Source organism: Antedon mediterranea, chromosome 1 (genome assembly GCF_964355755.1).
Source record: "Antedon mediterranea chromosome 1, ecAntMedi1.1, whole genome shotgun sequence".
In the NCBI taxonomy this organism is placed as follows: Eukaryota; Metazoa; Echinodermata; class Crinoidea; order Comatulida; family Antedonidae; genus Antedon; species Antedon mediterranea.
This window is the reverse complement of record NC_092670.1, coordinates 5305708-5328502: the sequence shown is the minus strand read 5'-3', so window position 1 is coordinate 5328502 and position 22795 is coordinate 5305708. Positions and strand designations below refer to the sequence as shown.

The following is a 22795-nucleotide window of genomic DNA, read 5'->3' as shown; positions in this document are numbered from 1 at the left end:
CTGAGAGAAGGGGCAGGGCGGGCCGCGAGTCTATAGGCCCAAGATCCAACTACGAGCGTTTTAACTGAAACAACTTTAATATACGTTATTGGAGCTGGAATTTTGCCCTTCAATAGATCCTCGTTAAATGATGATTTAAAGAGTACTCATTTCAATTACAAGGCTTCGCGAGAGAGAGAGACCTGTATTATTGTTATTGTGGAACTTTATAAAAAGTAATAAATAACATCCAACATTTAAAAACTTACTAATAAAACTGTAAAAATCTCGAAAAAGTATACAATAAAAGATACAATGTTTAATGGTTTTAAAATAGTGTGAATTTACTTTGAAATATTTTTTTTTATAATTTGATTTTAAATTTAAATAATTAGTCGTTAACTTATTATATTTGATATTCCTACCATCCCAAGATTGAAAATTTCTATAACTACATGATTATGGTTATAATAAATGTTATTAATAGAAAGCGTTAATATTATTTTTCATTAAAAAGTTGTTAATATAAGAAGCAAATAATTGTGTCTTACCGTCTCAGTTGCCGTATACCTTGATGATGCTACGGTGTTGAGATAAAGTTACAAAATGAAACAATGCGTGAGAGGGTAGTTATAGTTCCACGTTCTTGATTTGGGTACCAAACAACGCAATTCTAATGATTTCCTGAAAGAAAGTATCGTACAATGAGTTTTGATAATCATGTATCTACTTGCTTTTATTTTCTGTTTGTGAACAATGGTAATAATTCGTAGAATTATCAATCAAGAACAAGGAACTAAACTAACTTTCATTTTGTAATAAGGCATTCGCTTCTTCTTTAAGTTTGTGAAACGTTTAAAGAATAATATATATTGCCCATTAGACAATTTATAATATACGTGTATACACAAAGCGTAGAAAAAGCTTATGGAATGCAATGGATGCGCTACACTCCAGCGTCCTAAGTTGATTGGTGCCATTTCTAGGGAAGATAAAAAGAATCGTATGTGGGTTCCAATTAAAGATGTATTGTCCCCCTGAAAAAATATAATTTTTTTAAATGTTATTGTTGAGTATGCAATTTTAATGCTACATAATTTTAATACATAAAACCAACAAAAATTTACTTTTTATTTTGCTCTTCATGCATATTGAGTTTTAGATACGCGACAATTGGTTATCTGAAACAGGTTTGCATCATCTTAAAGTATGCGCTATTGTATTCATAATACAATTGATGAAAGATTGGCATGGACCGTTAGGGTTAGGGTTATATAACTTATTATCAATATCAATTATGTTTCGTCGAATTAATCTACAGGGGACGTAAAATCAGAACAAAAAAATCATTCGTCTTATTAAAGGAACTTCTGACCAATCAGAAACAACGTCCATCATCTTTCATCATTACGTCACACATCACTGCAGCAACACAGCGACATCGAAATAGAAGTTGTTTTGTTATCTAGGGCAGTCAAATAGGAATGGTTTCCATTATAGGCCTGTTTGTGAATGTATTTATGATGGTAATACAATGGTTACAACACAAAAGCAATTCCAATGATTTCCCGTATCATGCAATAATCGGATGTCACGTTGAAAGTTGAAAGGATTATGTACAGTATTTAGTTTTTGGTTTTATTTTCTATTAGTGAACAATAGTTAATGATTTTTATCTCGAATAATTTGAATAAGAGAACGAGGAACTAAATACAAGCATTTTCATTTTGCAGTTTTCTTTCAACTTCGCAGCATCATCCGAGTGTATGGTAGCACGACTTAGACGGTAAGACACTTGCTTCTCTTAATAATTTCAACTAATAACCTTCTATATTTACTTTATATTTATTTTACTATTATATTAACCGCTGTTATAGATTTAATTGATTGATTAATTATATACTTTAGATTTTAGAAACTAGATTCGCGACTAGTGGCGCACTATAAACACAAGGCCAACAGCCATAAGTCGCGTGCTCTCAGAAAAAAATGAACTTTCAAAAAGTAATGTACTTTAAAACTTTTCTGTATATCAAAACAGTTCAAAAAGTACAGAAAAGCGATAAAACGCATAGTGATACCGGACCGACAGACAGACCGACCGACCGACATAGTGAACTATAGAGTCGCGTCCACGCGACTAAAAAAATGGTAACGCAATTTCCGATTATAACATAATGATTAACGATAACTACTTTTTTATTCAATAAAACACTATTTTGGTTTTTTTTGCAATCAACTCATTTATAACAGACTCTTACTCTGCCGTTTTATTAATTTGATTCACGTGGTCCAACGCATAGTTGTCAACGATAACTACTTTTTTATTTAATAAAACAATATTGTTGAATACCACACTGGGCTAACGGGAAATCGCCCTGAGGTGAATATCTTTTTTACAGCGCTGCGGCAAAAATCGTCTTTTTGTTGCATCCTTAAGATTTTTCATTTAAGATGAATGCGGTGGATTTGATTGAGAAAAAGTTAAATTTGGAAAAGTAAATGTGGTATTCAGTAAACAAATGATAACTGTTTATTATTTGCGAATTTTCTTTTTTTTTCTTTTTCTGTTTGTTGATATGGATGAATTTTTTCCGAAATAAAAGAAATGGAATTGAATTATTCGTCGAATGTTGATAATTCATTTATTTAATGATGTATTGTCCCCCTGAAAAAAATTGTTTAACATTTTCTTTTTAATATGCAATTTCAATGTTACATAATAGTTATTTACTTTTACTAAAAATTGGATAGAAAAAAAAATTACCTAAAAAGAAAAAGGACCAGATTTGTACTACGAAAGTTCAAAAGTATTTTATTCACCCCGGGAATGGGTTGGAAGTTTTGGGGTGTTTTGGAGGGGATAAGTAGGCTATCAAATTGACCAGAATTGTACTAGTATTTGCTAGTATTCAATATTTTGATATCGACCGTTACAGTAATTCAGATTGTGTATCTTGATCCACTCAAACCACTACAGATTTGTTAGCGAATTATGAAGATGTTCTTGTGTGCGCTATTTTTGAATGCCGCTGCGGCAATACAAAATCCCGAATGGGATATATTCAAAAGGACATTTGGTAAGAATTAATTTTTAAACATTCGAAATAAACTTATTTATTGTTTGGATTTCTATTCAACAAATTATAAAGTTATATTGTTATTTAAGAAATCCCCATCGAGTCTGATGAATAAAGACAATGGTAGGCAGGCTCTCCGCATTAAAATTACTAAACTTTTTAACTATTTACGTTAGCTGGATTAGATATAATAAACATTAGATAGTGAATAATTATTAAGAATTAGTAAGGATTAGGATACAATTGCACAGCGTGTAACACTGGTGTAGTCTACATTAAACAATATTAATAATCGAGCAGTTTTATATAACTTAAGTCTTGTATGGAAGGCGGATGCTGCCAAACTTATTATCTACAGAGAGTAGTCACCTTCTGAATTTATGTTGCAGCTGAACGGAAACCATTTAAAAAACCGGTTTTACGATTGAGACAGCATAGTGTTTTAATTTGTCAGTAGTTCCATTTCCCGTGTCAGACACGTCGTTAACGTATTTAAAATTCGTTTAAAATCCGGGGTTTTCCCAGCAGAAATAGGCTCTTCAAAACCCTGCAACATATTACGTAGATATACAGATTACCCATGTTAACTGTTTTACTTTTCGTTTATTAAACTTTAGTGCCTGTTAGGCTTCAGGGTGGTTCTACCCCGAACGGAGGACGTGTCGAAATACTGAACAACGGCGTATGGGGAACAGTTTGTGATGATGACTGGGGTATAGCAGACGGTAGAGTAATTTGCAAACAGCTTGGATATCCAGGCGCGGTAAGGGTAAGAACGAATGCATTTTGGGGTGAAGGAACAGGACCTATACATCTTGACGATGTACACTGCAATGGGGATGAAATGTCGATTACACATTGCTCACACGCTGGTTTTGGAATAGAAAACTGTGGTCATTCTGAAGATGCCGGAGTCGAATGCGTTAATTTAGGTAACTGATTTATCATTAGTCACCCATCATCCCTTTAATTTCATAGACCTGTACATCCTATACTTTTGGAAAAAGTTATAATACACAATACACAAACGAGATAATACAGAATGAAATTGTAGGCCTATTAGTAATAAAAAATAGCTTATAGCTTATTATAACCTTCTTGTAAACCAGGTAATTCGACGAAGGGAAGTACAGAAATGATTGGATCATCTAGTAAATACTTTGTGAATACTTTACATCTGTACTACAAACGTTACTTTGTAGTGCGACCCTATACTTAATAGGCGTTAATATATATTGGATAACGCGTTGAAAAATCTTAGTTGTGTATTGTTTAATTTTTGTAGTTCGTCTTACTGGAGGTTTTACTGCATTAGAGGGTCGTGTTGAGATATTTTATCAGGACAGCTGGGGGACAGTCTGTGATGATTCGTGGGGAGTTGAAGACGCCGATGTTGTCTGTAATTCTCTAGGATACACAGGCTCAAGTGAAGCATTCTCTGTTGCGCACTTTGGACAGGGATCTGGTCCTATTTTGCTAGATGATGTTGCATGTGTTGGTACAGAAACTGGTCTGCATCAGTGTCCGTCAAATCGTATTGGAGAGCACAACTGTGGTCATTCTGAAGACGCTGGCGTGAGATGCTCAGGTAAGGTTTTATGTTTGTATATTCAAATTACTTGTTTCTGTGAATCGCCTATCATTAATCACAACCTTTGAGTCGTATCCAGCAGTTAGTTGACGGCTGGCGTGGAGTGAAAATGGGAATTTTTTAATATAAACAGTTGAAGGTTTGCCGAATGGCTATGACAAATTTGTTGTCAAGTTTTCAATGTAGACGATTGTTGATGAAGTTTTACGTTCCCAAATTTAACATCCACAACATTTCTTTATATTCTCCATTAAGATTGTTTGCGTCTAGCTAGGACCATGTGAAAAGGGTAATAGACAAGTTACAGTTAGATAAATTGAAACATTATATAGTTTATATAAAAACGGCCCTTGCTTGTTTAGAGCCTGTTAGTGTTAGACTTCGAGGTGGCTCTACCTCAAATGAAGGACGTGTCGAGGTACTGCACAACGGTGTATGGGGAACAGTTTGTGACGATGACTGGGACATTGCAGATGGCAGGATAGTTTGCAAACAGCTTGGATATCCAGGTGCTGCAAGGGTAACATCAGATGCCTCCTGGGGTGAAGGAACAGGACCTATACACCTTGACGATGTTAGGTGTAACGGTAATGAAACATTAATTACAGACTGCTCACACGCCGGTATTGGAATAGAAAACTGTGGTCATTCTGAAGATGCCGGAGTGGAATGCCATTATTTAGGTAACTGTCATCATTTCACTAGCTGTGTTAGGTGATACAACTTAAAAAAACTCATGATTATAATGTTAATTTTTGTTTTATGTAACTTATTGTTTCTTAATACAATTGTAGTGCGTCTTGTTGGAGGTGCCAATGAATTTGAGGGTCGTGTTGAGATATTTTACCAGAGTAACTGGGGAACTGTTTGTGACAATTCGTGGGGAGTTAAAGATGCAGACGTTGTCTGCAATTCAATGTCGTACACAGGCCCAAGTGAAGCGTTCTCTGGTGCGCATTTTGGACAGGGATCTGGTGCTATTTTGCTGGATGATGTTGCGTGTGTTGGTACAGAAACTGGTCTGCATCAGTGTCTGTCAAGACATAAAGGTCAACAACACTGTAGTCATTCTGATGATGCTGGTGTTCGATGCTCCGGTAGGAATTAAGTTATTATTGGTGATGCACTAGTATATAATATTTATTTCCATTTTTATCTACTGTATCTACCAATTTAAAGGTTTTTCTAAGACATTTAAAATTAAAATAACACATAAAAAATTATTCAGTCGTCGAGATTGTACCAACTGTAATTAGATTTCTTTTTTTGTATAATTGTTAGTGACTGTTAGGCTTCGGGGTGGTTCTACCTCGAACGAAGGACGTGTCGAGTTACTCTACAATGGCGTATGGGGAACAGTTTGTGATGATAGTTGGGACATTGCAGACGGTACAGTAGTTTGCAAACAGCTTGGCTATTTATATGCTGTAAGAACAACATCAGAGGCCTCCTGGGGCGAGGGAACAGGACCTATACATCTTGACGATATTGCGTGTAATGGAGATGAAACGTTGATTACAACTTGTCGACATGCAGGTGTGGGAATAGAAAACTGCGATCATTCTGAAGATGCTGGAGTCGAATGCGTTAATTTAGGTAACTGAAGAACGTTACTTTACTTACATAAACGTATAATTTGACGTATAGACTAGTACTATTAGTTGGGAAAAACATTATCATAGCGGTTTATCCGATCCATAAAAATTGTTCTACTTATTTAGAGATGTCCGCTTAGAAAAGCCTACAGATTTCAAAGATTACCGTAGTGAATACCAAGCAGGCTTTTTGGATAAGCATTATGGGAGGTGTTTATTATTTTTATTTATTTATCGTCATTTGATTGGATGTGTGGAAATATAATTTTTATCAAAGGAAGCATAGATGGTTGTCATATAGTTCTTCTGTTTTATATAAAAAAAAAATGCATGCTTATAATATATTTATCGTCGATCGTTATCGTCCTAGTGTAAATGGGCCTTTATTATTAACATGTGTTTTTTCTCGAATTCTAAAAGATTCAAAGTTGCACAGAAAATGGATTGAACTTCTGCAGGCCTACATAATTTCATGTATACTTTTACGTATGTTAACTTGTATCAGTATAATATTATTTCACCCCAGTTGAAAACCGACGGTTTTCCGACGGCCTTATTATGTGCGATATGTGGTATAGATTTTTTACTTACTTACATTTATTTATTAGAATATGTTATGATATGGACTTCGTTCTGAAATAAAAGTGAATTGAATTGAATTGAATTATTTCATTTTCCTTTTAAAATATTTAGTGCCTGTTAGGCTTCGGGGTGGTTCTACCTCGAACGAAGGACGTGTCGAGATACTCTACAATGGCGTATGGGGAACAGTTTGTGATGATGACTGGGGCACAGAAGACGGTAGAGTAATTTGCAAACAGCTTGGATATTCAGGTGCTGTAAGGGTAACAGCAAAAGCTTTCTGGGGTGAAGGAACAGGACCTATACATCTTGACAATGTTGAGTGCAATGGGGATGAAACATCGATTATAGACTGTTCACACGCAGGTTTAGGAATAGAAAACTGTGTTCATTCTGAAGATGCTGGGGTGGAATGCTTTTATTTAGGTAACTGATTACTCTTGTATTAATTCACTAAAACATTTATAAAGTTATCTAGCGGCCTGAATTGACGTTTGATATTGTAATTTTAAATAATTAATGATTATTATGTATATTTTGTAGTGCGTCTTGTTGGAGGTGACACTGAATTAGAAGGCCGCGTTGAGATATATAGCAAGGGTAGGTGGGGTACAGTCTGCGATGATTCGTGGGGAGTTAATGACGCCGATGTTGTCTGTAATTCTCTTGGGTACACAGGCTCAAGTGAAGCGTTCTCTGGTGCGCACTTTGGACAGGGATCTGGTCCTATTTTGCTAGATGATGTTGCATGTGTTGGTACAGAAATTGGTCTGTATCAGTGTCCTTCAAATCGTATTGGAGAGCACAACTGTGGTCATTCTGAAGACGCTGGCGTGAGATGCTCTAGAAGCTTTTTAGAAACTTTAGGAACTATAATTGGTTAGGGACAATATATAGTAATATGTTTTCAATAACAAGACTCAAGATAAATCCAAACGCGCAATCAATTCTAAATTTGTCAAGCAGGCTTAAGTTTAATTTATGATTTGTTTTGTCCTTGGCTTAGAATAAATATATAAAACATAAATATTTCTTACTTTAACATAAATTATGTAATAATGAATCATAAGCTTTACTAAATTTGATAAAATCTTAAATAATATTCTTGCAAATTGTATATTGTAAAACAAAACGTAAAAAAGGGCAATAATAATACTTTAAAAGATACAAATATATCGTTAACGATTAATGCAGATAGCTAGCATTTGGCACATCAATTGTTGGAATGGAAGTTTCTACAACATAGAAACCAGAATAGAAACATTTTCTCTAGCTTTCAATTAAGGTTAGAGTTAATTAAAAGACACACTAAGGTACTATAAGATAAAGCGGACAGGATGAGGATTTGCACATTAACAGGCCGTTTTATGAAGAAAATTCATCAAGTTGTCGTTATTTTACTCGTATTGCTGAGAGGAATAATTTGGTAGAGGAACAAGTTTCTTCTTTTTATTCTCATTCTCTTTCCATTGTTTCTTAAACAATTTCTTTCTCTTATTGATTTTTTATTCTAGTAATTTTAATCTCATTTTTTCTTTTATTTTTCATTTTCCTCTTTCATTTTCTTTATTTTTCCCTTTTCCAATTCTCTGTCTATACTTCCCTTTCTTCTTTTAATTATTTCTATATTTTTTCTGTTTTTTCCGTTTATCTTATTTTTGCCTTTTCTTATATTTTTTCCTTTACTATTTTGTTATTTTCTTTTCTGTTCTACATTCTTCGATGTAGCCATGGGCAGTTACGACGGGGCGGAGGTATGCGAGCTGATTGGGCTATTCATCCTTCACAAACTTGGTCAACAATTCGATAAAAGTTTAATCGGCCTCTACCGAGACGATGGTTTGGCGGCATTCAAGAATGTGTCATCCCGTAAAATTATTGCGATAAAAGCAGAGTTATATAAAATATTCAGTAATTTCGGACTAAAGATAACTACGGAATCGAGTAAGCAATCCGTAAACTACTTGGACGTAACGTTTAATTTGCAGACTGGGAAATACCAACCATATAGAAAACCAGGCAACCAACGCATTTACATAAACATAGCCTCTAACCACCCTCCTGCGATATTAAAGCAGATCCCGGCAGGAGTTAATAAGCGTATAAGTCAATTATCAAGCGACGAAGAAACATTCGAAAACACCAAGCAACTACAGCGAAGCACTTCGAACAAGCGGACACAAACTTACTCTACACCCACCACTCCGCATCCGGTATAAGAAGAAACAGAGGGAGAAACATAATATGGTTCAACCCACCATTCAGTACGAACATTAAGACAAATGTCACGAATGGAGCCTCGGGCATTTGAGCTGCTGTACGTGTACCGGATAAAGTGAAAAAAAAAAACCATTTTTTTTCAAAAATGATTACACACTTCATGGATAAACCCATTTTGGGCGAGTTCCTAAGAGTTTGATGTTTGATGATTTGGTACAGGAAACAACTGCTCTCTTTATTTATTGTTTTATCATTCTACTGTGTATTTATTGTCAGTCCGAGTCCGTATCACGTATTTCTAACTCAGCTGAACGCCATTAGACGACATACGCGCCGAGTATATAGCCGAATAGGGGGAAACTGCGGACCTTTAGGGCTGCTGTCTGAGCTTATGTACAGGATAAAGTTGCTGTCATTGGTGTTTTTGACATCCCCAATATATACTGCTGCCATTTAAAGAAAGATTCAACCTTGTATCGCTTCACATAAATAAACCCATTTGGGCGTGGCCCTAAAATGTTGCTGTTTGGCGCCCCGTACAGGATAAAGTTGCTGTCATTGGTGATGTTATCATTAGTAGCCCACTGCGAATGATATCCAAAAAAGTTTATCATCCTTGTATCGCTTCACATAAATAAATGCATTTTTACCCCCCTATGTTATGATCCCCACAGGCCCTTATGTACAGGCTGTGACCCGGCAGCAATGTCGAATATTGCATCTCGCCCTAATACGCACCTAACTACATCATCAAACCTTTTGTATCTTTTCACATGAATAAATCTTCCGGGCGCCCGGTCTATTGGTTCCCAATTGAGACGCAAAGCAAGGACGTAACGCAGCGTAAAGGCAAAAGAACACCGGGAAAACATACACTGCGTTATGTTGCGTTCTACAGTAGTGGGAACCACGCAGGGAATCAATTAACGTAAAACAAGGCCGTAAGTATTATTTTAACCATGTGCCCTCTATCTAGAGAGCATACGATTTTTTGTTGTTGAAATCGTCGATATCGTATTTACATGAAACTATGTCACGTGTTTGAGAGAGAGAGTAGGCCTATTTGTGGTATAGGCTAGGGCTAATAGGCCTAAAAAAGTCGTCAACATGGTGAAAGTCTGGTTGATGGATAATGATAAAGAAGACGATCAACGTCTTGAACACCATCTAGAGCCTGTGCAAATGTTGGATTTAGACTATTTGGATTCACATGGTATAAAATATTGGCAGGTAAGCTCACATTCATTCAGAATAATATTAATATGTTGTGAGTCACTCCTCTGTCTTATTCTTGACTAGGCCTAGGCTAGCGTACTATACTAGGCCTATGCATATATACTGTAATAATAGGAATCCGGGACGATTCGGCCCACTTTCCACTTTTAGTGAGACAATTCGTCCAAACCAGTGATTGTTATTATGTTATATTGTTTTTTTTTTGTGGTTTTTATCAAGTTTTCAAAGGTGTTTGAACTATTAAAACAACAATCATGTATTTAAAAATGTATTGTCCCCATCCAAACAATATGAAAAAAAGATGAAGATTGATAAAATCAGACTTTATTATAGGCCATTTTGCAGTTTTAATAATATATTAAGTTATTCACTTCAAACAATTCAATTCTGTAGAAAAAAAACTAAATTATTAAATTATTTCGTCGTCGTTTTGTGTAAGTTTATTGAATTCGGGACGATTCAGCCCTGAGACGATTCGGCCCTGAGACAATTAGGGCCACTATTGGTGGGACGATTCGGCCCACTATCGGTGCGACAAATCGTTTTAAATTGAAACAATTTATATTCAATTTTAAATTTTTATTTATAGGTAGATGCAGACAATTACAAACAAGAAGGGTTGCTTGACAAAATACGCAAAGAAAGAGGATATTCCTATGAAGATTTTATAACTGTTTCTCCAGAGAAACTTCCCAATTATGAAGAAAAAGTAGGTACTACAGTCAGTGGCATATAATGCAGGGGCCGTAACGTAGGCCGCTGGCTAGGGTCCTGGAGCGGCCGCCCTCCATAACTGGGAGCTGTGAAGGAGCCGCTAACTAACAGTCAGTAGGCCTAGTCTAGTAGGCCTAGTCTAGTAGGCCTAGTCTAGTAGGCCTAGTCTAAAACTAACATTAATTTATAATAACTGTATAGTAGGTTAAAAACATTAAATTTTATTATTCCAGGCCACAAAAAGATCAGATCAGGAAAAAACAGTACTTTAATTTAATAACTTTCAACAAAACCAATCTTCCTAGTATAGGTGGATTATTAACCTCCCTCCCCTTCCATTTTAATGTAATTCAAACAATTAAATTTAACACTTTGATACAATTAATTTTCATCCATCCATGATCCCTTTTCAACTGTATGTTTTTCTTAATTTGTATTGCTTTGTAATCCTATTGGGGCCAAAGTATGTTATATCAATCAATAGAATGTCAAAGTAGACATATAGGTTAGGGTGATTGCTATTTTTAGCTTTGTCTGTTTGCACTTTCTGTTAAATTGGAATTGTAATGTTATTGACTAAGTTCAACCATGTATAAATTCAACATTTTGTGCAAAATATGAACTTACGTGTAACTGTATAAAATAACAATATTATATTTTCTCTAAATTGATATTTCTCAAGGACTTTTTTTGGTTATTTTTTATTTTATCCACCTACTATATACAGTTGGGAGGATGCATAGTGCACTAAATGCTCAATGGAATGTTAAAAAATAAAACTTATATTTATATAGGCTTATATTGCAAAGAAGCTACTGTGGTAACAGTAGGAATAAGTTCCCTGAATAAGTTGTGGTTCAAAATCAAAATATTGACTTTTTCATCTACAAAGTCCAACAATGCTGTCTATGTTAACCATAGAATTGAATTGAATTGAATTAAAATTATAAAATTCAGTCAGTGATCTTTTACAGTACCTCACAAAAAATTTGAACTTTGAACTTCTAACATTTAATCTGTAGCAAATGGTGTTTGCCCTGATACTCTACCAGCATATTTAATTCATCCATGTCTGCTGAGTTTTTTGATTTGTATGAGTGCTCGTGAACGCTTCATAGCTAATTTCCAGAACTCTGATTGGTTGCGACATCTCTTCTAAAAAAGTAGAACCATTTTTAAGTACCAATTTTGCTGAAGCGAAAAACTCAAGGAAATAGAGTTCTTTTACCTTTTAATAATTTGTTAATAGTTCATTAATTTTACAATTACAATTTTATGATAAACAAAACAATGTAGTCCTAATTGCTTGTTCTTTGAATGAGAAACTACTAACACAAAATTAGCCCAGGTAAAAATTAATGTAGATAAATTTCTTATTCTTTACATATATTGTCTCCCTGAAAAAAAATATCATTTAATTGTCATTTTAATGTCACAAAACTACACCTGAATATAATTTTAACCATTTTGTCTTTTGATAATTGAAATCATTATTTTGTTAATTTTTTTGTATGCAAGTGATTAAAACTGCTGATTCGGATTTATTAAACTTCATTTTTCATGTTTTTTGAGGCAAGACATTACAAGCTAAAGCATTTAAAACAATTTTGTATACAGATAAAATCTTTTTTCGAGGAACATCTTCATACGGATGAAGAGATTCGGTTTGTTCTGGATGGAAGTGGTTACTTTGATTTTAGAGATCGGGATGAACGTTGGGTGAGAATTGCTGTGGAGAAGAACGACCTGATTGTGTTGCCTGCAGGAATATACCATCGCTTCACCTTGGATACAAAGGTATCTGGGATTTATTACAGAGTTTGTCCTGAAATCATGTACATCCTTAAATTTGATCTAAATGTCTATATTTTGGTCTATGCAGTGTACTGTATGTGAATTTGTAGATTGCATGGCCAGTGCAGAGAAAATCTAAAAGAATTTTGTAATTGCTAGTTGCCTACTATTATGGCCGACCTCCATCAGCTATTTACTATTGTCTTACAGTTTACATAGACATTGTCATTAAATAAATTCATCTGGCTCCGAATATAATTAACTGACAACAATGTTTGATTCAACAAAAAAGTAATAATTTTCCAGTTAATTGTCATTTGTCATTATTTACTTTTTCAGAATTACATACAAGTTATGCGATTGTTTGTTGGTGAGCCTGTCTGGAAAGCACATTTCCGACCTGCAGATGACTTGCCATGCCGCGATACATATCTTCAAAGCCTGACAACAATGTAATATACACATTGGTACAAGAACTATGGGATTTCTTTGAAATTAATTTGCTGTTTAATTGTATAATCAGCTCCCACAGTAGTCAATTGGTTATTATGGTTATTGGTACAACGTTGTAACAACTGAAAGATTTTTAACCTTGTCAATCAATTATTTTCATTTTAAACTAAAATTTAAGATTTACATATACTGTATTTTTATTAAATCTGTGTAATCCTTTGCACAATTTTAATTTGTCCTTGGTGGTTTTAGGAAATATGGTTTGAATTAAAGGATTTACTAATTTTAGTATTCTAGAGAATCAATCAATAGGTTGCTTTTCGTAATTGAATTTGATTTAGCAAAACTTTTGGTTTATTTTTAATACCACTGTAAGGTATTATATTTTAAGTAGCAAGGTAGTTTTCAAAATACCTTATGTAAGGCACAAACTGAAGTAAAATACAGTGTATTTAAATATATTATTCTTTTTTTATTGAATCCACTAATAATGCATGTTTAACAAGTTGGATTTGAGCTGATGGTTATCACATTTCTACTTCCAAAAAAACAAAATTAATACATTTAAGTAAAAATGAAAAAAAAAGCTAGAAGGGTTCAATGTGATTATGGATTATACAGTTTTAGTAGTATTTAATTAAATAGGAGTAATAATAGAATAAAGGTAGTAGATCAGTCTCTCGTAAGAGGACCAGTAACTAATGTTTTTTTTTTCAGACTTTACATAAATGTTATCTAATTTCACAAAAACACCTGGTCACATGGTTTGTACCATCGAGATATTTTGTAGCATCATAGTTTGTGCAGTCTGTTGAAATTTGCTAAATTCAAATATTGACTAAATTAACATTACTGTATAAAGAAGCACACATAGATACACTCACAAATTTATTGTTTTAATGTTATCAAATTTATTATGAAGGTATAACTAACTTTACTAACAATAGTATAATTCTTCTCAGGGACAAGTATTGCATTTACAAAAGATGTAATTAAAAAAATTACTATTATCTATATAAGTATTTGTTTTAATACAATATATGATGATTTTTTTTTAATTTAAATTTTGGAATGTGCAATATGCACTTGTACAGTACATCATAAAGTGATAAAATAAAATTACAGACAATTCTCCCAATTACTTGTTCATTGCCTCTCCACCGTTTAGATCATACCATTGTTAACTTTTATTATCTGCAATCATTTTTCATAAGTCAGGGATGCATTAACCACCAAAGACAGACATCAGCCACCATCCGGGCGTCTATACCGTCAGTCACTAGGGAATACCAATCAATCGTATATACAACTAGAGGATACTCCGAGAGTACAAACCTCCGCCTACTGTAAAATTTCCCTACATAAAATGCCCCCTGAATATTTTTTTTTTTTTTTTTTTTTATTATTAGTTCTTTTATTAGTTCTAAGTGTAAATATGTTAACTGCACACTACACAGTTGTGGATGACAGTGTGGTGTAATGGTTATGTATCCAGCCTCTCACAGTTGAGATCGCTGGTTCAAGTCCCATTGAGGGGTTTTTTTTTTTATAATTTTTTCATTTCTTTTTTGTTTTGTTTTTTTGTGGACCTTGATCTTTGACCCTGACCCTTCAAAATTTAACCACAATTATATGATGTGTCATTGATCATTGTGGCTAAGTTTGGTGAGAATCAGATCAAAACTGTGGTCTCTAGGCAGTAAAATAGTTTTTTGTTAGTTGTGACCTTGACCTATGACCTTTCCCCTTCAAATTCGAACTCGTCCGAGCTTTTTGGGCATAGATCATTGTGTCCAAATTTGGTTAGAATCGGATAAAAACTGTGGCCTCCAGGCTGTTCACAGACACACACACAAACACACACACAAACATACAGGGGTGAAAACATAACCTCCTTGGTGGAGGTAATAACCTCCCCTCTCATCAATTCCCTATTTGCTTCCTGTAATTCATAATAATAAAGTCGCTGAATTCTGCATTGTGTGGAACATAGGTTACTGGCTTTTTGATTTTCTTATTGATTGGAATTTTCAAAACAGGCACCCGGTTCTCTGTTCTATCTAAATTTTCCCAGTATTACATAGATATGTTGGTAATAAAGCATCACATGAATTGCACATGTATTGTCTAGTATCATAGGCCATACTCATATCTTAACCTTAACATGATACAGCCACACTTGTGCCACACATGAGCTTGCATTACCGGATATTCCTATGAACTGTTAATCTGGTAAAACATATTATGATACGACTTATGTTATCATACCACCATTATTAAAATCCAACTCCCTGTTCACACTACAGTTTTCTGAAGCAGGAACATCGACAGAGCACTAAGACCAACAGTGGCAGGAAGAGTGATGATCCAGGCTGCAATTATGCTATAGAACAACTTCCAATCAACTGCTGTTTTTGTTCTCACCCACCCGACGGCAACCACTGATCCTACTTTACAATGTGTTGTGCTTATTGGTATTCCCAGGTTAGAGGCAACTAGAACGGTTGTTGCTGAACCAAGTTCAATTGTAAAGGCACTACAGATAGATAAAAAAACAAAATAAGAATTGTATCCAATATTATTGGTTACGAATTACGAAATTGACTTTCAGAACAATTTTACTATTTACATGTGCTTCCTTATAAAGCCTTGTTGCATAAATAGAACACAATCGAGCTGACCAATAAAAAACTATAGTTTGGATAATCTATCGCTTGTGATTGGTCAAATTGCTTACGCTGCGCTATATCGTCGCAAATCAAAGGCTCCCTTCTTGACAGATAATCGTCAATTACTGTTTTGAAGTACGTCTACAAACCTTGAAACCGTTAAAGGTGTTAAGTCCTCGCCAACTGTCTCAATAACTCTTTTCCCAAGTACCCACAATCCGACTGCTACGCCAGCTGATCCATAAACTAGAATCCAGATTGCAACCGGTTCTTCTTGTTGGACATCACCGGTTGTGTAAATGACCCACAATGCCACGAATGGTCCTATGGCGTTACTGAAAGAAAGCTTTTCGGAATAATGTTACAGAGAAAACTTTATATTATTAGACCGAATGAGTTTTGGTGGATGCTGCCCCAGAATTCTTGACGCAAGCTGGAATGTTTACATGACAAATTAAGAACTCTTCCAAAGGTAACTAGCAGTGAGGCAACTGTAATTTGCAGGGCATTGCCAAAGACAGAAAGGAAGGGTTTTGTCCAACTTATAGTTACATGGAGACCAACTCAATGGAAAGAAAGGTGGGAAGACGTAAAATGACCAGCTTCAGGAAGACAAGACTATACAACCAGAGAATTTGAGATCCGATGTATGCAAAATAGAGAACCATCATTGCGTCCATATTTATCATGGAATATGCAACCAATTAACACAAACTCACCTAATGTCATTTCCACCATGTGCGAATGCACCAAATACTGATGATAAAATCTGCAGTGGCAGACATATTTTTGTGACATGTGGATGATCTTTCACTTCTTGCCATTCCGGTTCATCAGCATGACGACTTGTCGTACTAAAAGTGCGATGTCTTGGCGTTGCTATGAATAAAACATACTTTTAGCGGTTTTGCGTTTAAAGATGTTCTCTAACAAAACGGGAATGGTGTCTTTCTGATTTAGGCTTCAGAGATGGTCGATCACCTTGATCAAACTAGATTATTTTAGACCATAGGTTCAGTTCAGTATACATAACATTATGTGTGCGCTTTAATAGACCTAGTACATCTTTTGAAATGAGTAGGTCGTTACGCATGAACTGGTTAGTACAGTACAGCCACTGGAATAATGAGAGAGTGCCTGAATTGGCACCACTAATATAATTCCCTTACGGGAGAATCATGCAGTTGAAAAGTACGAGTCAACAGCTCCACGAGCAATGGTTGCTGGAATGCATGGACGCTATACAAACGGGCATTATCATTATCATTAAATGATATTCGTACCAAAATAATTGTATCTGATGAAAATCGATATTCCTATAATTAATACTATTCTATATCCATTTGTGTGAATATGCATTCAGTGTAGGTCTACTATTTTAAAGGTTAAGATAGATCTTTATTGGTAAAACCTTACTATGCTTGTGCTGCTGGTGCGATGTCTGGTGTGTTTTAGAATGCTGCTGATATGTTGCTACATCACCGTTCGTAGCTTCCGTTTTGATGATGCTTGATGTGCTAACATTGCCGACAGAAATATTGTCTTCTGAAATAATTTAAATTAATGTCAATATATCACCAACACTTCGTATCATTCAATGAGGTATCGCGCATTACCGGTCAGACGTCATGGTTTATTTTAAGACTTTATTGATATAATGCGGTCATACGATCTTCTAACCCGACTTATGACAATTTTTGTCCAGTATCATAAGGAATGTCTGTACTATCAAATGCGTTCCCTAGAATTCCCATAGAATGTTAGTTTTCAATCTACAGTATATACGTGTTTCAAATGTGCTTCTGCATCATGGAATAATTGACATGTGGACACATAGTTTAGATACAGTACCGAGAGCTGGCTCTTCTGCTATTTAGTTGAAGGTGTTTAATTTTAAGAAGCCTTGAAGATATATTGTCCCCCCCCCCCTCTTAAACATTTCTGTGTTGAATATGCCACTTTAATGTCACATAATAGTTATTCACTTTGACCAAAAATGGGAGTGAAAAAATATTTACCCAAAAATACGAAAAAAAAAATTGCCAGCCAGTTTTGGATTAAATTTAACCGTTTATTTTTTGTCTTTGTATAATGGAAAACCTTGTTAGTGATTAACTTTATTATAACTACAACATTTCGTATTCATATTTGATTAATCGTCATATTTCATGCTTTTTTAGGAAACTATATCTTTAACATGCTTCTTCAATAACACTACAACGATAAGCTTTACCCAGATTGTCTCTAGGCCTACATTAATTAATGGCAAAACAGTTTCTTTTCAGATAGTTTCCGAAGTTACGTCATGTTCTTGGGTATCGGCTACATACCTTTTCTTTTCGAATTGACATCCGATGAATTTAATTGACCATTTTGCAAATGTACATTCTTGTTCTCAGCTTTTAAAGATATTTCCAATGTATCAACATCCTTTATTTCATCAATACTTTCGTTTAAATTTCCATTAAGCCCTTCGTCTATGACATGGAAAACAACAATTAATAATAGATTATACAAATTATTGAATATAGTTTCGTCCTTTCACATTTTAAACTTCAACAATAGCAATTTAAGATTTCATGCCGTTTAAGATTATTTATTTTCTCTTTAGATAAAATGTGTAAAATAATTATTCAATTTTACCAAAAATTGGATAACAAAAAAATGCTCAAATTCTTCCAGAAAATGGTTGCTTATTTTTTTGGTTTATTTTTTAAAATTGGGATTTTAGTTAAATCTGACCATTTACAGTATTTTTTCCTTTGGGAGGCGAAAGCATGATTCGTTTTGGGGAAAGTGAATAACTTGATTAAAACTGAAAACTATAGAGTTGAACATTTTTATTTTTGAAATTTTAGGAAAGAATAAAGTTAACATACAATTAAATTTATGAGGCTAATTATTTGTTGTTTTTGTTCGTATTCTCTTACCAGAATTCATGCCGTAATTGTGAAAATACGAATGTTCTTTAATGTACTTTATACTAGGAACAGTTGGTGATTCTTCTGCTGAAGCATTTCCTACAAAATTGAACAAAACAAAACAAAAATTAAAATCATGTAAAGTACAATAAGCAAATGATGAAACAGAAGATGACGTCAGATCCAAAGATTATTATCATTTGTAATAATTATTTATTATTACTTATAAATTATTAAAACTAAGTTTATAAACTCCTGCTTCTGATGAATACGATGGTGCCTTTCACATTCAGCAACTAATGATAAGTTCCAAATATTATTATTTATTAACTATTGTATTTATTACCTAATCCTCTATTTCATGAATTCTATACTAACTATAATCACAGATTATTCAACTTACCCAAGACTGACTGCCTGACTCGAGGGACATACACCAACCAGACAAGGGTACCAAAGAGAAAGCCAGCTCCAAGAGCAATTAAAAACACTACCCATGCTTCTAGATCACCGATTGCTTTAAAAACACATATTAACAGTGAATAATGATGATCAAAATACAGTATATTAATGTTATTCACCAGGGTTTGCATTCATTAACATTTTTGTTTGTCCTAAGTCAAGTTAAGAAGCACAAGTACTTTCAGTATAAAACTGAATTTGTTTATAGAATTTTGTAATGGACTTAAGATTTAAGGGAAAATGCATTCAAATATCTAATTGTGACTACAGTATGTTCAACGTTGTAATGCATGCATACTCACCACCTGGTCCTCCATAAAATATTGAAAATAAATTGATGATTATGACGACACAGTAAAGAAACGGTAATGATTTTAAACCTGGTTCCAAAGGTTCTTCCTAAAAAAATAATAAAAGTTATAAACACGTGTGCACACATTCATAGTGTCTCTGTACGGTACGCTTAGCATGTCATAACGCTCTAGAATTAGGACTTGTTAACACATTTTTCGCAAATCTAGGACAAAAATTGCTTACCAATAACTTTCTTTGCCAAAGTGTTTAGAAACATGTCTACTAATATATCAATTAGTTCCAACTCAACTCTTAGAGGAACATTTTTGGCAGCTATTTTTGGTAACTAATAGGCCTAAAGGTAGAGACTTTGTTTGGTCTCAAAATGTTCACAATATAGACATTTATATTTACACATGTACAGTAATACAGATACATTTCGTGGTCATCAGGTATGTTTGTTATTGTATTACATTCGTTCAATTGCGATCATAATCAACTATTGTTTCCTTTAAATGTTCTTCATGCATAGATTTTAGTAACCTATAGCCACTGATAATGATTAATTATTTATTTATCATAAACATTATTAAAGTTAACCAACCTTATCCATTACGTATTTTCTAAAAGCAATAAATATTAAACTTGAAACAATCCCTGCCGTAAGTGGAGAAACTACCCAGGAACAAACTTGCAAAGAAGAGGATAGAATAATTTATAATCTCAAATGCAGAACAAAAACACACATGTTTATTAGAAAGTTGTAGTCACTGGAATTGTGTGACGTCATAAAGTGTAATGACTTTTATCTGAAGTGGTTTAAAATTCAAACTTCAAGAACAATTGTACGGTAAAATTAAGTATTATAATATATATTATAATATTGACGACGTGTGAAATAAAAATATAAAATTAATATACTGTAAAATGCAATCTTGAATAGTCATGACGAATACCAAAAAGAAGGCGTGATTGATGACAGATGAAGGAGTAGATAACATTCGTAGCAGTGTGTTTACAATGCGACTACGAAGTCCAAATCACCATATACCAATTCAACGATGATTTAATAGTGGACGCCAATGATTAAACTAACCTATTAAAATAATTTCTTTCCATTTCACACCCTCAGCACCAAAAGCTACGAGATGAAATCCCAGCATCGCCCCCACCGTGCTGTGAGTTCCAGATACTGGTAGCTTAAGAGCAGTTGCAATCAAAAGCCATGTTGATGCAGCTAAAATTGAAACATTGCAGTTAAATATATTAAATACCTTTTCATTATAACCTATTTTTATTATAAAAAACAAACGGATGACAAAATAATAAACACATTGAAAAAGGTCGAATTTCAAGTATTCGAAAATATTCTCATTTTTTTATAGAAATAATAAATTAGTTTAAAAGTAGATAAGTATTCAACTACTTTTATTAAGTTATTGTACCGCTTACACTATCAATCGAATGTGCCGTTTCAATGGTAGAATCATTCAGTCAACTAATAATTGTATTATTCTATAAGCAATCGGTATATTGCCTTGATACATCCGGGTTAGAATCTAGCAGTGATTTTTGCATGTTACAGCCTTCCTTGATGGAAGCGATGGATTGATTTGTAAAAGTTTACTTTAATTGAAAACCTGAGTGTTTTATTCATTTAACTCGGTTCCGTTGGATATTCTTCTTACTTTATTTCAATAAACAATTATTATCGGACATTCTAGGTTAAAGTTTCATATAAGCTAAGTTTCTGCAAAAGACGAGTTTATGTATTTCTTCATTTTTATTCATTTATGACAAGATATTATCTGACTGAAGAGCGTTAACTAGTTCTTAGTTATTTGGTTATTAAAACATATTTATATGGTAAAATGATAAGAAAGAAGTTGGTTGAATTTTGTTTTGATCTGATATACTTTACCGATTAGAGCTGATATCTGTCCAACCATCAACAGTTGCGGATTATCATCATAAAGTCCAACATCAAACAGTCCTTTTCTAATTGTATCAGATACTTTGGCTCCTAGAAGAACTGCTCCCAGTGTCTCAAATATGGTAGCTAAGATACATGCCTGTAGCAACGTAAGTGCCTTTGATCCCACAGCCGTTCCAAACGAATTTGCGACGTCATTGGCACCTAATGCGAATGCTAACACGAACGATAGTATGAAGCCTACCACAATCATCCACACGATATCATCGAATGCATGCTCCATTGTATATGCAAACAAAGTCCTACATAACAACAATAGTGTAATGTCATTAGTGTCGTTTGAATTATTGTAATTATTTGAGTGCATGCGTCGTTCATCTTTTTGAAAAGTCTCCAAATTGATTTTGAAAAAAAAAGGAATTTATACAGGTCTAATTCTCGAATTGAAAAGCAGAACATGTGATGCGAACTCGCGAATCCTTAATTTCATGTGAACAACATTAATTATATCAAATTGAATCATCTGCGCGTGTATCTCTCCTCTTTTTCTAAAGACTCCAGACATTGGAAACCTTTTCGACAGAGAGGGTTGGAATCCTACTCACTATAATTATGTAATAATGTTAAGTTATGTTTGTAACGCATTGCATACAATACTTAATTTGTGTTTGTATTATGGGCGTCACACTGGTACTGCACTGCGCCAGTAACAACATATCAACGCCATGTGTTCTAACAATATTCGAATTATTAAGCAATATACCTAACTTGATTCGTTATAAACAAAGTGTAGTTAAAAATAGCATACCTAATTCGAAATTTACAATCCAAAAACAGCGTACTACTAGCTCAACATCTTCAGCGCCATTTCGTCTTTTAGTATCGTGCTGTAGATTGAATGAGTGTATAATAGTGACTTGTTTAAACATTGATAAGATATTGATAAGATAGATAAATGAACACATGGCAAACCCATGATCCTTATCCAGTAGCATGTGCGGCCTTTATCGTAGAACCTTATTGATAAAACTGAAACATTTTGGCAATGCGGATTCAAAACATGTTTGTTTAAACCCGCATTAAAATAAAAATATTCAAAACAAAAAACATAATCATAATTATCGTTATGATTATGACATTCCGCATTAGGCCTATTCATGTTAAATAGGAAAAAGGTGCGGATTCTAGATTCTATCTTTTAACCTATGACCCGTGTTCGTCGGTTCTCTATACTCTAAAACATTGTGCATATTTATTATTGGTTTATATAGG

General features: G+C 34.0%; 3 protein-coding genes across 4 annotated transcripts; 2 read left to right on the top strand and 1 right to left on the bottom strand.

Moving 5' to 3' along the window:
• Positions 1 to 1703: 1703 nt before the first annotated feature.
• LOC140054393 (scavenger receptor cysteine-rich domain-containing protein DMBT1-like) lies at positions 1704 to 9118 on the top strand. Its single transcript, XM_072099374.1, has 9 exons — positions 1704 to 1765; positions 2960 to 3059; positions 3677 to 3991; positions 4345 to 4647; positions 5013 to 5333; positions 5445 to 5747; positions 5932 to 6246; positions 6939 to 7253; positions 7371 to 9118. Exons 2-9 carry the CDS (start codon positions 2975 to 2977, stop codon positions 7709 to 7711), a joined length of 2298 nt encoding a protein of 765 aa, XP_071955475.1. The 5' UTR covers positions 1704 to 1765; positions 2960 to 2974; the 3' UTR covers positions 7712 to 9118.
• Positions 9119 to 9252: 134 nt separating this feature from the next.
• On the top strand, positions 9253 to 14358 carry LOC140054609 (acireductone dioxygenase-like). The gene is made up of 4 exons (XM_072099669.1): positions 9253 to 10277; positions 10873 to 10992; positions 12615 to 12794; positions 13131 to 14358. The coding sequence occupies exons 1-4, from the start codon at positions 10155 to 10157 to the stop codon at positions 13245 to 13247; spliced, it is 540 nt and encodes a 179-aa protein (XP_071955770.1). The 5' UTR covers positions 9253 to 10154; the 3' UTR covers positions 13248 to 14358.
• Positions 14359 to 14522: 164 nt separating this feature from the next.
• Positions 14523 to 22411, bottom strand: LOC140054477 (sodium-dependent phosphate transporter 1-B-like). 2 transcript variants are annotated; one of them, XM_072099482.1, is made up of 12 exons: positions 22332 to 22411; positions 21512 to 21825; positions 20687 to 20827; positions 20195 to 20280; positions 19599 to 19695; positions 19238 to 19351; positions 18844 to 18933; positions 18244 to 18390; positions 17330 to 17458; positions 16633 to 16792; positions 16063 to 16248; positions 14523 to 15780 (listed from the first exon to the last, which is right to left on the bottom strand). In XM_072099482.1, exons 2-12 carry the CDS (start codon positions 21804 to 21806, stop codon positions 15540 to 15542), a joined length of 1686 nt encoding a protein of 561 aa, XP_071955583.1. In that variant the 5' UTR covers positions 21807 to 21825; positions 22332 to 22411; the 3' UTR covers positions 14523 to 15539. The 2 variants fall into 2 exon arrangements, with proteins under 2 accessions (XP_071955583.1, XP_071955590.1); XM_072099489.1 differs by having other exon boundaries at positions 17330 to 17455.
• Between the last annotated feature and the right edge of the window lie 384 nt (positions 22412 to 22795).

Coding starts and splice junctions, on each gene's coding strand:
- LOC140054393 (XM_072099374.1), top strand. CDS start 2,975: ATGAAGATGTTCTTGTGTGCGCTATTTTTGAATGCCGCTGCGGCAATA. Junction 3,060..3,676: donor TATATTCAAAAGGACATTTG/GTAAGAATTAAT, acceptor ATTAAACTTTAG/TGCCTGTTAGGCTTCAGGGT. Junction 3,992..4,344: donor AGTCGAATGCGTTAATTTAG/GTAACTGATTTA, acceptor TAATTTTTGTAG/TTCGTCTTACTGGAGGTTTT.
- LOC140054609 (XM_072099669.1), top strand. CDS start 10,155: ATGGTGAAAGTCTGGTTGATGGATAATGATAAAGAAGACGATCAACGT. Junction 10,993..12,614: donor TTCCCAATTATGAAGAAAAA/GTAGGTACTACA, acceptor TTTTGTATACAG/ATAAAATCTTTTTTCGAGGA. Junction 12,795..13,130: donor GCTTCACCTTGGATACAAAG/GTATCTGGGATT, acceptor TTACTTTTTCAG/AATTACATACAAGTTATGCG.
- LOC140054477 (XM_072099482.1), bottom strand. CDS start 21,806: ATGGAGCATGCATTCGATGATATCGTGTGGATGATTGTGGTAGGCTTC. Junction 18,934..19,237: donor AGTCAGGCAGTCAGTCTTGG/GTAAGTTGAATA, acceptor TCAATTTTGTAG/GAAATGCTTCAGCAGAAGAA. Junction 16,793..17,329: donor GCACCAGCAGCACAAGCATA/GTAAGGTTTTAC, acceptor TTTTATTCATAG/CAACGCCAAGACATCGCACT.